This window comes from Oxyura jamaicensis, chromosome 19, assembly GCF_011077185.1.
Source record: "Oxyura jamaicensis isolate SHBP4307 breed ruddy duck chromosome 19, BPBGC_Ojam_1.0, whole genome shotgun sequence".
Taxonomy (NCBI): domain Eukaryota; kingdom Metazoa; phylum Chordata; class Aves; order Anseriformes; family Anatidae; genus Oxyura; species Oxyura jamaicensis.
This window is the reverse complement of record NC_048911.1, coordinates 7,488,473-7,503,650: the sequence shown is the minus strand read 5'-3', so window position 1 is coordinate 7,503,650 and position 15,178 is coordinate 7,488,473. Positions and strand designations below refer to the sequence as shown.

Sequence of the window (15,178 nt, the reverse complement as noted above, 5' to 3'; positions counted from 1 at the left end):
AGCAAGAGTCTAATTCACGTATCAGCTCTTAAAACAAAAGGCCCTGGGGGTCTTCCACTCGCAAATCCCAAAGCACGCTTCAGGAGACTGCAGCATAGGTGAAGAAGGGAAGAAAAGGGATATCAAAGTCTGTCCCAGCTTTGCTGCCTTCACTAGGCAAACTCTACGTGCTACACTGCATAGCACGGTGTAAAAGCACTGTAAAAGCACTGAAAACTGTGTATAAACATCAAACATTCAAATGCTCCTGGATTTTAGGGGAGTGTGGAGTCCAAGATCCAAGGCATCAAAGCTGAACTCACCCTCTCTGATATAAGCTCCTACGTGAATGCAATTTGTAGAAAAGTCTGTCTCTCTTGACTGATTTGGAGCTGACCAAAGACAATGGGACTCTTCCACAAGCAGTTGAATGGATGATGTTTCCATCAGTCTGTAGTGGCTGGCACCTTATAAGAATGTGGTATTGCTGAATGCTGGTCTTGGCACTGCATCTGCTCCAAACACAGTCTCCTAACCTAAGCTCTGCTATCACCAAACCTGAGATCCTGAAGAGTAGAATTTCATAACCTAGAGGCTGCCTGGGGCCCACACTGTACTACATAACTTGCTTTTTTACACACTAAATACTTTCTAATATGGACTGAGACACACTATCCTTGGCTGCCTCTCCCAGCAACACTGGGTTTTGCTTAGAAATACAGCAGGCAGGACATAATTTCCAAAGTCTGTAAATTAGTTTTGGCATTGAGTACACCAACCGTTAATTTCTGCGTCTGCACTATTTAATATACAGCTTGGATGAAATATGTCCCTGTAGCTCTCAAAAAGATTGAGTTACTCTTGGACTTCCAGGGCAATTGAGGAAATGAGTAACTATGCAATGGAACAAAAATATGCATAGCATGGTGTAACTCCATGCCTTGCAATCTTTCCTTTCGGACACGTTGGAATTGCAGCCTGCTTCTCCACTGCCAGATGACACACGTGTTCTGTAAATAAGAGACACCATTGTCTGTGATAAGACTACAGGGAGAACTGGGGAAAGCTGTCCCATTGGGATAACTAAGACAATACGTATCTTCCACTCACGTTAACTCCACTGTGAGCTTGCTGGGTTTGAAGCTCTGTTAACTTACATTTTGACAAGGTTCTGTTAACGTTTTAAGTTAATTCTATCAATTTCAACATTACTGAAAAACAGACTCAGTTTACCCTTCAAGACAAGGCTGTTGTCTCAGAAAAAGCAGAGATGCTGAAAGACCGGCAACCAGCAAGTTCTCAAGTTTTAAAATGCTGAATGTTGGACAAAGGCAATGAGGTGCTTGCTTTCCATTGTTGGCAGACTAGGTCCGTTCCTTCCTGAAAGGTATTACAGCAGACATCTGAGACCTGCGTGATTATCTGTGACACTTAAAATAATGCAGGTTTACAGAGTGCTTCATTACCATCGTTCTCGTGAAGACGCTTCAGGGGCCACTGATGCTGCTGACGTGTTCTGCTACAGTAATTTGTCCTCACTGCTGCTCAGGGAACTGCTGAGGGAATGCAATGGGCCCTGCCACAGTGCTCCTCATTTCTAAAGCTACACCCTCCACCAGCAGCACAGCAGGGTGAGCACTAGTGGTTGTGCATATTTCTGACTTCTCAGCTCACGCTATGTAAGTGCTAGACTCCTGCCTCCCCCAGCACAAACAGCTTGTGTTTAATTTCCTCTGAGGCAAAGATCTAACCTCTCTAACCATCTAGAGAAAGTTTAAATGTTTTCAGAGTTTCTGCTGGGATTCTGGTGCACTTGTCCTAGTGCCCAGGAGAGTCACAAACATGCAATACAAATCCTCTTGTGTTAGGAGCTTTCAGATCAGATTAAAACTTCTCTATTCATTGGATCAAAAGACACAAAAGGACTCCAGGAAAACTGTATTTTTCTCTGTGCACAGCAATGTATTTCATGGAAAATTAAACATAGAATCAATACAGAACTGGACGCATGTTGCTGTTTTTCATTCTTAAGGGGCTTTCATGCTACAAGAGATGTGGCTTCTTGTTTTGTAAATTGCTGCAAGGCTTTAAGGGTTTTGTGATTTCACTGCTAATCAGTGACAGTGACACACATGATCACAGCAAGGTTCAACAGAGAAGAACGGAGCGCAACTTTTTCCATACCTTTTTCCTGTTCTGTGGAAAAAACCCTATTCCTAGGAACTGTAGTTCAAAACCCTTCAATCCTGACCGATATGCCTGCTAAAGCATCCCTCTAATACATGGATGCCAATACACTTCAAATCTAACCCTAAACCTAAGCCTAAATCCCAGACAGACCTTCTTCATCATCAAAAGCTAGCAACAGTGGCAAAATACTGCTTTAAAATGTTGAAAACATTTGAGGAGTTACTAAAGCAAAGAAGCAAAAACCTTAACATTAAAGACTTGAGGGAAAGCTTTCAGAGTGAAGGGAAAGCCTAGGACACTAGCTCAAAAGTACTGTGGAAACTGCCCATGCGGTAGGGAATTTCATGTTACCAGGTTGATGTTATTGTCTTCTATATGCTTCAGCACAAAGGCAGCGAGGAGCTGTGTGTCCCATTCAACAGAAGGATTATCTGGAAGATCCCTAAAAAATGAGAAGTGCAATTAGTCACTTAACTCCTGAGAACTTTACAAAGACTGTGCCAGAAAAGAGAGATCCTCTTATCAGAGGCTGAAATCAAGAAAAATTATATACCATATAAAACCACCAAACCTTACTTAAGAGTCTTACAAGCTTGTATACCGGGGGAGTTGGAAGCGAAACGACAGAGAACACCCTTCTCATAGAAGCTCTCTCTCGTACCATTATGGTAGGCTTTCTGACTGTGTTACTTCAAGCAACACCTATTTGTTCAATAATTCTTGTTCTCTGTTCATTCCTGTCAAATTTCTCTCCATATACACAAAGAAATAACCACTAGATCTTTATTTAAAAGCCCTTTCAAAACTCATTTTCCCAAAAGACTTTCCAATTTTAATCTACTGCTGAATTACATAGGGAAAGTAACAAAGTGCTACTCCTTTGTACAGGAATAATCCATTCACCTCAACCAAGGGACAACATAGCTGTAATTACTTTGCATGAATTTGATGGTAGTTCTTCATCCTTTTTTTTTAATCTTTTCATACCAACTCATCTATGACTGAACACTTTGCCTGGGTATTTCAGAATCCAGGCTCCTAGGGGCAGGGACCATTTGCCAACTGCAAAGTAACACCAGGAAGCCAACAGAATTATTCCGTATTTACACAACTGAGAGCTGGATTTGACCCCTCCAGTAATTATGTATGAATGATGCCAAGAAAACTCTGTTTGCAAAGTTAGGTTATTAGTAACAACAGCATAACGTGCAGCTGCTAAAGACCAATGATGACATGTTAAACTGGTCTTTTTCTCAGACCTTTTCTGTCCTCTGGAAGTCTGATAATTGCTGTGAGGTGGTTTAGCAGAAAATGACTACACAGCCTTCTCACACAGACACACCGGGTTGGACTCTGAACTGATCCAGCTGTTTGCTGCAGCGAGCAGCGGCGCCACTTCCCAACGCTCTCAGTGCCTTGCTGACTCCCAAGACAGCAAGAACTTAAACATCTGCAACAAAACAACAGGAAAACGTCTCCTTGGCACATTCCAAAATAAAGCTCAGCCTGGGTTTTCACGAGAGGTCTTCTGGCCACAGATTTTCTCCCTGTTGTTAATAGTAGTTGTAGTAAAAGGAGGAGCCTAAAGTACAAACTGACCATTAGGATATTAACCACGGTATTACATACCCATGTTCAGCACGGGCCAAAATAATGTGCTGTTAGAAACCCCTGCAAAAAGAGACAGTGTTCTACACACTAAGAGACAGCGTTCTACACAGTAATCTACACATTCTAGTTTTGATCCCAGTAGTGACTTTACCAGCAAGAGAAATGTTTGTTGTTGTTTGCCATTCCCTCTTGTGCAGACAGCATCTTCGTCTGATGTATACAAGGCGTTCGTTGATTTTCATCACAGGAAAGGTTCTTTGGTACATCTAGCGGCTGTCTTATCAGGTTAACAAACCTGCATCTAATCTGCTCAAGACAAAAACTTTCACATCTCGTGTTTGAAGATGAAGTGGCCCTGAAGGTATTACAAGTCCCACCACGTCACAGCAAGCTTTAAACAGAGCACATTTTAAAAAACGTGCTTCAACTAAAATACCCCAAGTAATATGCCCACTGAGCAGATGTAAGTGCAAGTCTAAGAGTGCTCCAGTTAGTTGAATGGTACCTTTGAGGTTGTGTGAAGGCTTAATCAGATAATATTAAAGTGGTAAATTAGTCTAAAAGGGATTCGCCACTGGCCACTTACAATGCAAATACCACCGCCCATTTTGGACAGTGGATATATGGAGCTGTGGAAGAAGCAAAGTGTCTCATTAAAGCAGGAGTGGTGTTCCAACAGCAAGAGGTCAGAAAAAAAATAGGGCTTGGAATTTATGATGTCCAGGAGGCTCTTGGTGTCAGAGCCACTGCACTCAGCTTTATTGGGCTGTCTCCAAAAAGGCTGTCGGGTAGCAGAGCAGGTTTTAACTAGTTTAGACAGATAAAGATCATCCTCCTTCAATGGAAATGAACAGCTGGAGGCAAGGGTTTAGAATCCCTGGAAACAAAACAATCTAAAGGCATGAGCAAATTAACTCCGTGAACACCAAACTGATTAGGCAGGAGTATTCTGCAAAGAAAAATCTACTTCTACCCTCTTATTGCTGCTCACTCACTCCCAGTAGGGAAAATAATTTTTTTCCTTGCATTGTACTATTTGTCAAGCACCAAAGACAGAAGCTGACCCTGCCAAACCAGACACACATGTACATAAGCATATTTATAACTCATTAATAGCTATGATGGCCCACTGATGTATTCTTAGCTCATTCTGCAAACATGGAAAGTGGCACGCAGGTTAAATGACATGCCCGAAGTCACCCGGAGAAGTCAGAAGAGGAGCAGCCAATACATCAATCTCACTCCTCCAGGATTTTTATTTTTTAAAAAATTTATTATTATTTATTTTTTTATAAGAGCTTGCATAATACTTTGTAAAGTCAAAAATGTAGGCGTTACTGTGATAGTAGGGACCCCACGGAAAGCACGAGAGCAATGGCTTTCTGCCTGCGCTCTGGAGATCAATAATGGAGCCCAGGTAAGGACAAAAAGGTGACAAAGAAAACCAAGTTCACGTCCACTGTATGGCAATGCACGCAGGAGATGTCCTTACAGGAGGTCTCTGCATGCTTTGGGAACTTTGTAGGTGCATACAAAGTTTGAAAGCTGCTGTACTTCACAAAATCACCTGTTCAGTACAAATATTTTTTCCTAATTATCTAAATCAGTACTCGCCAAACCCAAGAAGTCCACTGACTTCCTGAACTATTCAAATAAGTTGCATCCGTAATGTGTATACTTTTAGGACTTGGTATCAGAAACATTCAGCAATTCAATGGTTAATTCCGCAGTCTGCCTTTCTGGCTAAGGCAGATAATGCCTCAGAGCTGAAGGTCGAAGGGCTGAGATAAAGGACTACAAAGGAGTGAAAACTAGCACATTCCCTGGAGCAGACTGGAGCTTGTCCCAGGAAACAGCATTCCCCACGCTCTCCCTCCCTGTCCTCTGCTCCAGAGAGCTCCTTGTTGCTGCTGTCAGTCACCAAGATATAAATCCTGCATGGGAAGGCCTCCCAGGTCACGCTGCTGGGGGTGCTGGTGGGAAGGGTACAGAGGTTTGGTCACTTGGCCTCACTTCCACCAAACGCTTACGGCCTGGAAGCGATGTTTATGGGATTCCACATGAGTGACAGTGAACGCAGGTGGCTGCTTGGATCCAGCCTGTGTTGACCTGGGAAAAATAGGGAGATGCATGGAAGAGGCAAAAATATTTTTAATGAAATAAGGTTTCTCTCCAGAAATGTTGCATTTTTCCAGCTGTTTTTAGTGGAAGGCATGTTGTGCACAGCACAGGGAACTGACAGCTCTGCTAAGGGATCTAGAGACTATAGGGAGAGAGAAATGGAGAATTATGATACTGCAGCTTCTACAGCATGGAGTAGTGTCTGTCTGCTCACTGATTGCAGCAGACCCAGTCACAGGAAACACTGTGCTTCTGAAAACAAGAATACTCCAGCTTTCCATTGATCCACCCTGGGCCACACCACCATCGGTGGTGAGAACCCCACGGGACCCCCTGGTTTCCTCCCTCTCACCTCCTTTCTCTCCTCCTTGCCAATCTCAGCAGGCAGAGCAGATGCTGGTATCTGCAATTCCCCTCCCCAGGGTCTGCACAGGAAGAACACCACAGTGGGAAGCCACAGCAAATCCTGTCAGCAAGTCAAACCAAAATTGAACCTTGCACAGACCTTGCCCAGCAGTTTTACAGCTGGCTGAATGAAAGAAACATAAAAAAAAAATCATTGCTTGATGCCAGCTCCTCTCCAGGCCTCCTTCTCTTGCCTGCTGGGGAGCGTAGCTCATCTTCTGCCTCAGCCTTGGCCATTAAAACACTGTGCATGTTGCCAGTGATGCTGTCCCTGCCAGTAGCCCAGACGATTTGTCGGGTCATCTTTCTAGGAATGTTTAGGCTGAAGACAGCTAGATTCCTGTCACTAGGAAGGTGTCTTTCGGCCAAGACAGAGACTTAAAAACCTTCACAGAGATACATTGCCAAGTGACAACTTTCTTACATGATATACTGCTCACTCCCTGTCCAATTTTCCACTGCTCATCTTCCACAGATCTTCTAGCAACAGCCAGTGCATTTATACAATCTTCTTTCAAAGCCTTCCCCAGAATTTATTCTGCTCATGAACTAAGCTCTCATGACTGCCCTAAAGGTTAAGTGAAATGAGCAGTCTACGTGATGCCCACGTGCCTTCACAAGGAGTGAATGGGCTGTCCTACACAGGACACTTAGAGGTCTGTCTGTCCTGCAACATGTTGAATCGGGTAATCTTCAGGCCCCTGGGTGCATTCAGAAGCTGTGCGGGTGACATTTACCTTGGTGGGGACTGGCAAGCACCATCTCTGCCTTGATATTAAACCCTTATAGGTTATAACTCCATAAGGTTCCTTCTAGAAGGTGCCCAGTTCTCCATGAATACATTATGAAACACCGCAGCAAATCTTGCAAGGTACTAACAAGATTTTCCATTCCACTACACACCAAAAGGGTGAAGATGAAAGAGCTTTCCCGTTTCTTATCGCCTTTTTATCCTGCAGCATGACCTTAATCAATCCAAGGCTGGGGACCAGGAAACATTTTTGCATAATTTCTCCTTAGCCCTCCTCTCCCCTGTGAACGATTTTACATGAAACCAGCACAAAGGTCAGGAGATGGATGGCGGATTACATAGGAAACAGGTGAAGTGCTGTGCAATAGGTTCCCAGCTGAGAACAATGACCGCAATGTGTTTGCTGGAACAAAGGATGCCCTTTGTATAAAGTTAACTGTATGAAGTGAACATCTGGGCAATTGAAACTGGATCAAAAAGCCAAAGATCCCACAGAACAAAATGACGTGAGTGCACCATTAGTGAAAAAGCCATGTGATGACTAGAGGCAAACAGTGACCTTTATATCACAGCATCAAAGTAATTGAAAAAAAACGAGTAAACAGAAATTATTTCATGCTCCCTAAAGTAGAGCAGAGAACTTTTATTTTTGAGATTATGCTAAGATAAGTTAAGACACGCTAGCCCTAGGTCTTGAAGCAGAGCCTCTAAATCCCTCCTTCAATAACTATTTATAAATTTCTCTTCCTATAACGGACAATTACAAACAGGAGGGAGACGCTGCTGTCAGGCTGCATGTACATCTCTGATACAAATGAAGAGATCCCACTTAGAGAAACGAGCAGCGTCTCACACCATCCTGCTAAACAGAGGACAGATGCCGTGTGCCTGTTGGAATGTAACCATCTACAATTTAGGAGAGGGAATAAAGCGGGGTGCTAATTGTCAAATGATCAAATTAAAGCCCCCTAAGACAGAGAAGCCCACGGTGAAGTTTCTACACTGGCAGCTTCCTCCCTTTCCCCACAGTAAAGAAACTCAGATTATTCTGAGATTTGTCTTTTAAGAATGGAAATAAGAATCTTAAGTTTTTGTGTAGGTAGAGGACAAAGGACGTGGAAAAATGTCCATGACAATATTTAGAAATTCAATACATTTCAGATATTTCACAAAAGCAAAAAAAAAAAAAAAAAAGCAGAACGGACATAATCCTTTTCTCCCATCCTTAACTTCTATAATGTATCATTTTGGACCTACTTTATTCAAATTTCAAAGGCAACTTAAGTAAGCTTAGATGCCTACAAGCCAAGTAAGTGCTGACCTCACTAATGTGGCCACAGCAGGCAAAAGTCATGCATAAAGGGAAAGCAGACAACGGCAGCACTTCATTCAGCTTCCTCGGGTGTGCAGGCAAGCTGTACGTGCTTCTCCGCTTAGCTACGTAAAAACACTGTGCAGCTCCATCAGACGGTGCTCCACGTCCCTCTGGACCTCCCCAGAAGTAACAGGTAATCAGGGCTCTAGGGAACAAACTTTTTGACATGGGCATGATCACGTGTTTGTTTGAGAAGTAATCATAGAACCATAAATCACAGAACACCCCAAGTTGGAGGGGACCCCAAGGATCACGGAGTCCTGCCCCTGGCTCCACATGGGACAACCCTAAAATCAGCCCCCATGTCTACTTCTTGAACTCCATCAGCACCTGCCTCTCCGCTCCCCTTGTGAGGAAAATAAGCATCCTTTGGGTTTAAATTGAAAGGAATTATTACAGAACACAGGCCCGCTTGTTTGTGAGACCCATCCAAATGTCCCTGTACTCATTTATTTTTGTAATGAATTATTGATGATTTCTCAGCAGAGTTTAATGCCTATTCACAGAGATGACACAATTGCTTATCATAATTTGAAATCTGGTATTCATTTGACGTCTGTGCCTCAGTGCCCTGTTGATAAATGACAGCACAAAGCTCTGTAGGAACAAGTTCATATTCAATGTCTTTAAACAAAAACAATTGATGGTACCTTTCAAGAACAGAAATGCATAGAAACCACAGCGGCTAAAGCTAGTTTAAAAAAGTAACTTTTAAAACCTAGTTTACGGATGGCATCAGGCCCGGCTGTGTAAGGCAGGAAACAAAACCCAGCGCAACTAATCCTGAGCTGATCACTGAGTTAGTTGCAGCTTTCCTACCTTCTACTTGTCACGCCTGTGAAATAGAAATAATTGCATGTTCAAACCTATGTAAAGCAGTTTGAGATCCCTCTAAGAAAAGTGTTACGGCCCACAACATATGAAAGACTGCAAAAAGCTCCAAAACGTAGAGCACAGTGAACAGCTCTGCCCCTGTGGTGCAGAGGAACTCTGCAACAAGGGTAACGTCTTCTGGAGCAGTTAGCACTTCCTCAGGGGCTGGCGCCAAACAGAGAACGAACTCCCAAATCAGATGTCATCACAAATCACTTTGCTCTCAGCTGCAAATACCAGGAATACTCCCTGGAACATATCCTTTCTAGCAGAAACACAGCAATATTTAAAGCTCAAAACACCCCAGACACCGGTGCATGTAATAAAGCTGAGATATCTGGGCCAAGTGCTGTCCCAATGGAGACCCTGCTCGCCAAGGCACATGGCGGGGATTTGGGTGTGTCACCTGCTGGGTGCCTTGCTCTGGTCATGTAGTAGCAAGGTGTCACCACGCAATGCTGCAGCTAAGGAACAGATTTCTAGCATGCATCTCCAACTCCTTGTCAGATCCTTGGTCGCACCCAGCAAATCTCATCTCTGGTTGATAAGCACTTAGAAAAGAGTCACCAACGCTGTGCTGCAAACATGCGACAAGAGGAGAAACCTGACTTGGGAGTCTCGTGCAAGTGTCGCACTCGGGTGTGACATTCATGTTACAACTGTGCTGCTGGAATGTGCTCAGGGACTGTGTGGTCATCGCTACTGATTGATCAACTGCCCATGGCAATGAGCACCACATACCTCAGTGTCATGCACAGCTTTGAATTCAGCTGCCAGCGAAAGGAGAGGCCTCTAGTTCAGTTGCTTCAACCTATGCTGAGAAGCCTCAGCTTCAATTTAAGCAGAAATCTGCAGTGGCTTATTTGCAAGAACCATGCAGTGCCACGGCGTGTGTCAGGAACCCTGGTGAGACTGGTAGTAACAAAACAAGTTCAAGTCCCTACAGAAAATTCAGTTATACTAAAATAGAGCAGGTCCTCTCCCATACCTTTCACCCTCGAGCTGGGTGCTGTGTTTTCAGCTATATTCCCAACTTTAATTCACACATGAGTTGCATTCATCTTGCACACCCACTACATGCCACGCCAAGGCCATTTACAGCCCTTTTTCCCTGACAGCCGTGAGGTGACCAAAATACATTGTGTGCACCTGGACTGAGTGGGGCTCAGAGATGCCACACCAGTGGCCTGTTTTCAGCCACTCCCCATTTAACCTGTTTCTGCAGCACCACAGACTCGCCAGCAGTGACTTGCCAAGCACCGGGCAAGAAACCTCCCTTTCATTTCATAGAAGCTGGATTTCTGCGTGATCTGTTGCTGGCCATTATAGAGTTCACTGAAAATATCTGCTGGAGGCCAGACTTAGTCTCAGGAGGTTTGGGGCTGCCATGGTGAATTATGCGTCCGCACTTCTTCCTCTGGCCCTCTGAAATGTGGTTTGGGCAGCAGACAATAGTGCAGTGTGAAATCAAACCAATTCCATTTACATCTCAGAGAGGTACACAGGAAAGCAGATCATTGAAGTTCCTAGCTAGTTCAGAAAAAACATGCCAGGAAAACAAGAAGTCTCCAGCATTTTTGTGTCTGTTGGTAAAGTGCATTTCTGGCATTTGTCCCAAGTGACTGACAAAAAACATCTATCAGCATTATCTGGCAATCTCATCTGCAGCCTTCCAATAAAAGAAACATCTTCAGACACTCAACTGTCTGGCATGCTGGAGCACAACTGCTGGGCGAAGGCATACCAGAAACAGCACTTCAGTTCTACACCTTCCTGTGGAAAGCTTGAGCAGCAGGCACGGACTACAGCACTTGGTAGCCTTTGGCAATTTTGTTCCACGTTCCCAGAACAATCTGCTCTTGTCTGTGTCAGCTCCCAGATGGGGAATAAACTGATCTGAAACCAAAAATGATGGACTCGCCTCATCAACACCTAGCTCTTGGACCCAATTATTGACTACTTCAGCATGTCTCTGTCCGCTCTGGTATTTCTGACAGTAACGGGGAAGAACACAGACCACATCTCTCCAAAATCACCATCTGTACTGTAAGAAATAAGCATAAGGCCTAGATGGGGCGATCAGGCAGCTCCTGGAATAGCTCACAGCAGTGCTCACTTCCTCGTTATTAATACTGGCTTTACCATAGTGCCTAGGAATTAATCTGGGGCCTGACAGTCTAAGCTGTCCCGAGTGAGAACAAAAAGCCAGGCAACCCTACAATTAAAACTTATGTTTTAAATTTGAAGTACAAATCACCAACAAAATTAGGACTCTGAGGAGCAGACCACAGGACTTTACTCTTCCCTTACTCATTTCTTTTGTTTTGCAAAATGCTTTGAAAGAAGAACAGAGCAGCACGGCACAGCTTGGGACACAGTGCATTAATCCATGCACAGAGAAGCTGTCTCCCACCACCAAGAATTGCCTTCCCCAGTCCTAGCACTGCTGGCTCAAGAAGGACAGATGCCCAGTTTCAGAAGGCAGGGCAGGTGGACTCACTCTCCTGGCAGAGCTGCAGGAAGCAGACAGGTGGAACGGGAAGGCAGTGTGTTCTCCCTAGCTAGGATTTTACTACAGTGCTGGCACTTGAAGTTCCCAACACGCATCGTAACATGTCCAGTGGAAAGGGTACAGACCCAAGGGCAAGGAACAGAAAGTCTCTCACAACAGCCAGCAAAATCCTTCAGAGGCAAATGACTGAAATACCACGAACTCTTTGTGCCACTTCATGGTAACATCAATAACCAATCTTGGAATAATAAATACATCTCTACAGGCAAGAACCGCGGTTCCGATCCTGCCCCAGGTAAGTCATCATACAGAACATTGCTGCTGACTTAATGTCATGAGCCAGACCCCCAAAGAAAAGAAAAGACAGAAGTATAATTGCCTCTACCAAAGATATGGGCCTTGGTCAATTTAATGTTACACGCAAATGCAGTCAGAAACCTTTGGAGAAAGCCTGTAGCCAAATCAATCCCATGGCCACTTCAATTAATCATCTAGGAAAAGAAAGTGCAGAATAGTCACTTCGTGGACATTTATTTCTCATGCCAAAACTCACGTAAATGCAGATGCAACTTCAGCAGAGATCTCAACAGGATGATGGCCTAATTCCAACCACAGCTTCCCATGTCACACTTCAGCTTCCCAGTACCAATTCCATCCAAAGAGAGGTTTCCCAAATCCCCAAACTCCCACAACAACCATCTCCTGCAATCCATTTGACCTAAGCAATGAGAAAGGAGCATTATTTCTTGAAAGCACGGCATAGCCACCCTTTGTAACACTGAGGTTCTGAAGCCCTGAGCTCTCTAGCTAGGTGCCAATTTTGTTATAATCATCAAATCACTTCCTTTTATAAGACAACTTGCATCTAGAAGTTAAACATCTCTCTTAACTGCGAGCTTGATCCCACAAACTTTACTGACATGCAAAGTTTCTACTCATGCAAACGATCCTCCGCAGGCACTGTCTTGCCAGCCCCATTCATGTGAATGCCCCAATTAAACGATTACATGAGCAAGCTCCAGGCCAGGTCCCGCTCATTCCCTGGAGCTGGTGAATAGCTGCGCTGCCTTCCACAGCAGCCCAGCCAGAAACTATGCTTGGAACTCGATTTGCAACAGCTAAGTGGGACTCAGCAACAATGCACAAAACGAGTACAACGCGACGACCTTTATCGGGTGGCCTTCCTCTCCTCCTCGCTCGGATTTAATGTGAGCGTTATGCAATGGCTTTGCTATAGCAACAGCTCCGGCGATCGGCAGTAACCCCGGCGCTGCCCGGCGCTGCCGCAGGGCTGTGATGCAGCTGCTGAACTTTGGCCCACTAGCGAGCCTCCCACTCGCCTGGCACCACGCTCCGGCCTGTTTACACTGCTCACATGATGGGAGGCTCCTGGCAGCCTTCTGCAGCCAGCAGGATTTCTAGGACCAGGCCAAGATTGCCAAAGGCTTGAAACTATTAACTCTTGCGAGCAGGGGCTGCATGCTCCAGCAGCTGCCTGCGAAGGGCCCGGGAGAAAGGAAGCTGAGCAGCAGGAGGGGAGCTTCCCTCTGCCAACACTGCTGGATGCTGAGCACGATGAAGACACCCAGCGAGGGGAGGAGGGTGGTAAGGAAATCAATAAGCTTTAGAGAAAGAACAGGATCTTTTTTTCTTAATGAGCAGCAGATGAGCGAGGATAATGAACTGGAGCTGGGAACTTAATACCCTCATGGAGCACTGCATGCTGCGAATCGCACGTACCTGGGTCGCACGGGGGGGCATGAAACTATTGGTGCCCAACTGTGATCCTGCAGCCTCTGAGTCCTAGCCTCTGCAGCGCTGCACATACCGGGGGCATGGGGAGTACCTGGGAGGCAGGGAGGCTGTGCTCTACAAATGCCTTTCTAAAATGGTTGTTAGAATCTTACAGCACAATCCCGTACCAAAAGGCTGCAGATGACCAGCCTGCAGCCACGCCACCACTGCATGAACAGGAGCACCGACACTTTACCACTTCAGCAGCATTTCTTTCCTCACAGTAAGAACTCATTAACTAACCCCCCTAGAAGTCTGGCATGGGGAAGTAAGCACGTAATAACCTCCACATTTTATAATGAACAAATAAAGAGCTCAGGTAGCTCTCCCTTGAGAGCCTGATGCAAGAGAGCAGAGTCAGGAATGGAGCATGTGAGTCCCGGAGCACATGGCCGCAGCCCAGAGCTGCAACACCCACACTCACTCCAGGAACACACTCACCTGCCTGGGGCAAATAACTCATTTTTCAAAAGGCCTCTCATAGGTGCTCTGCAGAACCTCAGGTATTCCTGGGCACTTGGTTTGCACAGAAAATTCCTTAACAGCCACACATTGACAGCTGCAAATTAGCCACCAACATTATAGGAGCCGCTTAGAGGAACCCTTCAAAACCTGACAGTGGTCAAAGTGTTGACCTCTGTCTGCATCACCTAATTGTGCTCTGGACTGCATTGAGAACACAGCCCTGGATGACTGCTTCTGTCAATATTCTTGGCCACTTTTTCTTATGGAGTTGTTCGTTAGGAGTTAGTTATGAGTAGTACACATAACCTCAGTAAAATCTTGTTCCCATTAGAAGGTTGTGTGCATTTCTCTTCTTTGCTATGATGACAAGTTCATTATAGCAACATTGGACTCTGCAGAAACAGCCCTGTAAAGAACTCCCTTTGACAGTTAGATGCTCATCCACGGTTATACCTACATCTAAATATAAATGGTTCATAAAAACTGAGGAAGGGAAATCTGTTAGGTCTGGCTAAAAATCAAAGCACTGCAAAACTTTGAATCTTACACTGGGAGTCGGTGACTCATTCTCATCTTTGCAAAGAGATCATTGCAATGAACTGTCCTCTGCCCCTTACTGGTATGGCTGGCTGCATTTGCTGATTTTCATGGATGAGCTCTGCATGTAGCACTCCATTCAACCCTCAGTCTATTAGCACAAATTCTACAAACGCTTCACCTCTCTTCCCCACAGATCAAACCTCTGTCTGCCAATGTTTTATCTTGCACTATTATACAATCTTTTCCAAGACAAATGATAAACCAGCCTTGGCAGCCCTTCATGTGGCTACTTACGAGAATCAGAGAAATGCTGAATCTTTGGCTTGTGAAACAGAAATGCAGGAAGAAAATATTTATAACAATGCTACTGTTTAAATGAGAGACCATAATTTATTACAGATGTGACCCTTCCTTCTAGTATGAAGGTCTAATCTTGCTGATGCTGTGTAATGACATGAACTAGAATGGACTTAATGAAGAATACATCCAACTTCAACTGTGAATTGCCCCCTTCTATTTCCTGCCATTTTGTGCTCCACAACGAGCACGCTTTGCTCCTTTC

At 44.7% G+C, this 15,178-nt stretch overlaps 1 protein-coding gene across 7 annotated transcripts in view; it reads right to left on the bottom strand.

Annotated features, from left to right (window-relative positions):
* PIGL (phosphatidylinositol glycan anchor biosynthesis class L) overlaps window positions 1–15,178 on the bottom strand; it is a 71,776-nt gene that overhangs the window by 29,985 nt on the left and 26,613 nt on the right. For all 7 annotated transcript variants that reach the window (XM_035342973.1, XM_035342974.1, XM_035342972.1 and 4 more), the window contains exon 3: window positions 2,521–2,611. In XM_035342973.1, coding sequence (XP_035198864.1) covers window positions 2,521–2,611 — 91 coding nt within the window. The remainder of the gene's footprint in view (window positions 1–2,520; window positions 2,612–15,178) is intronic.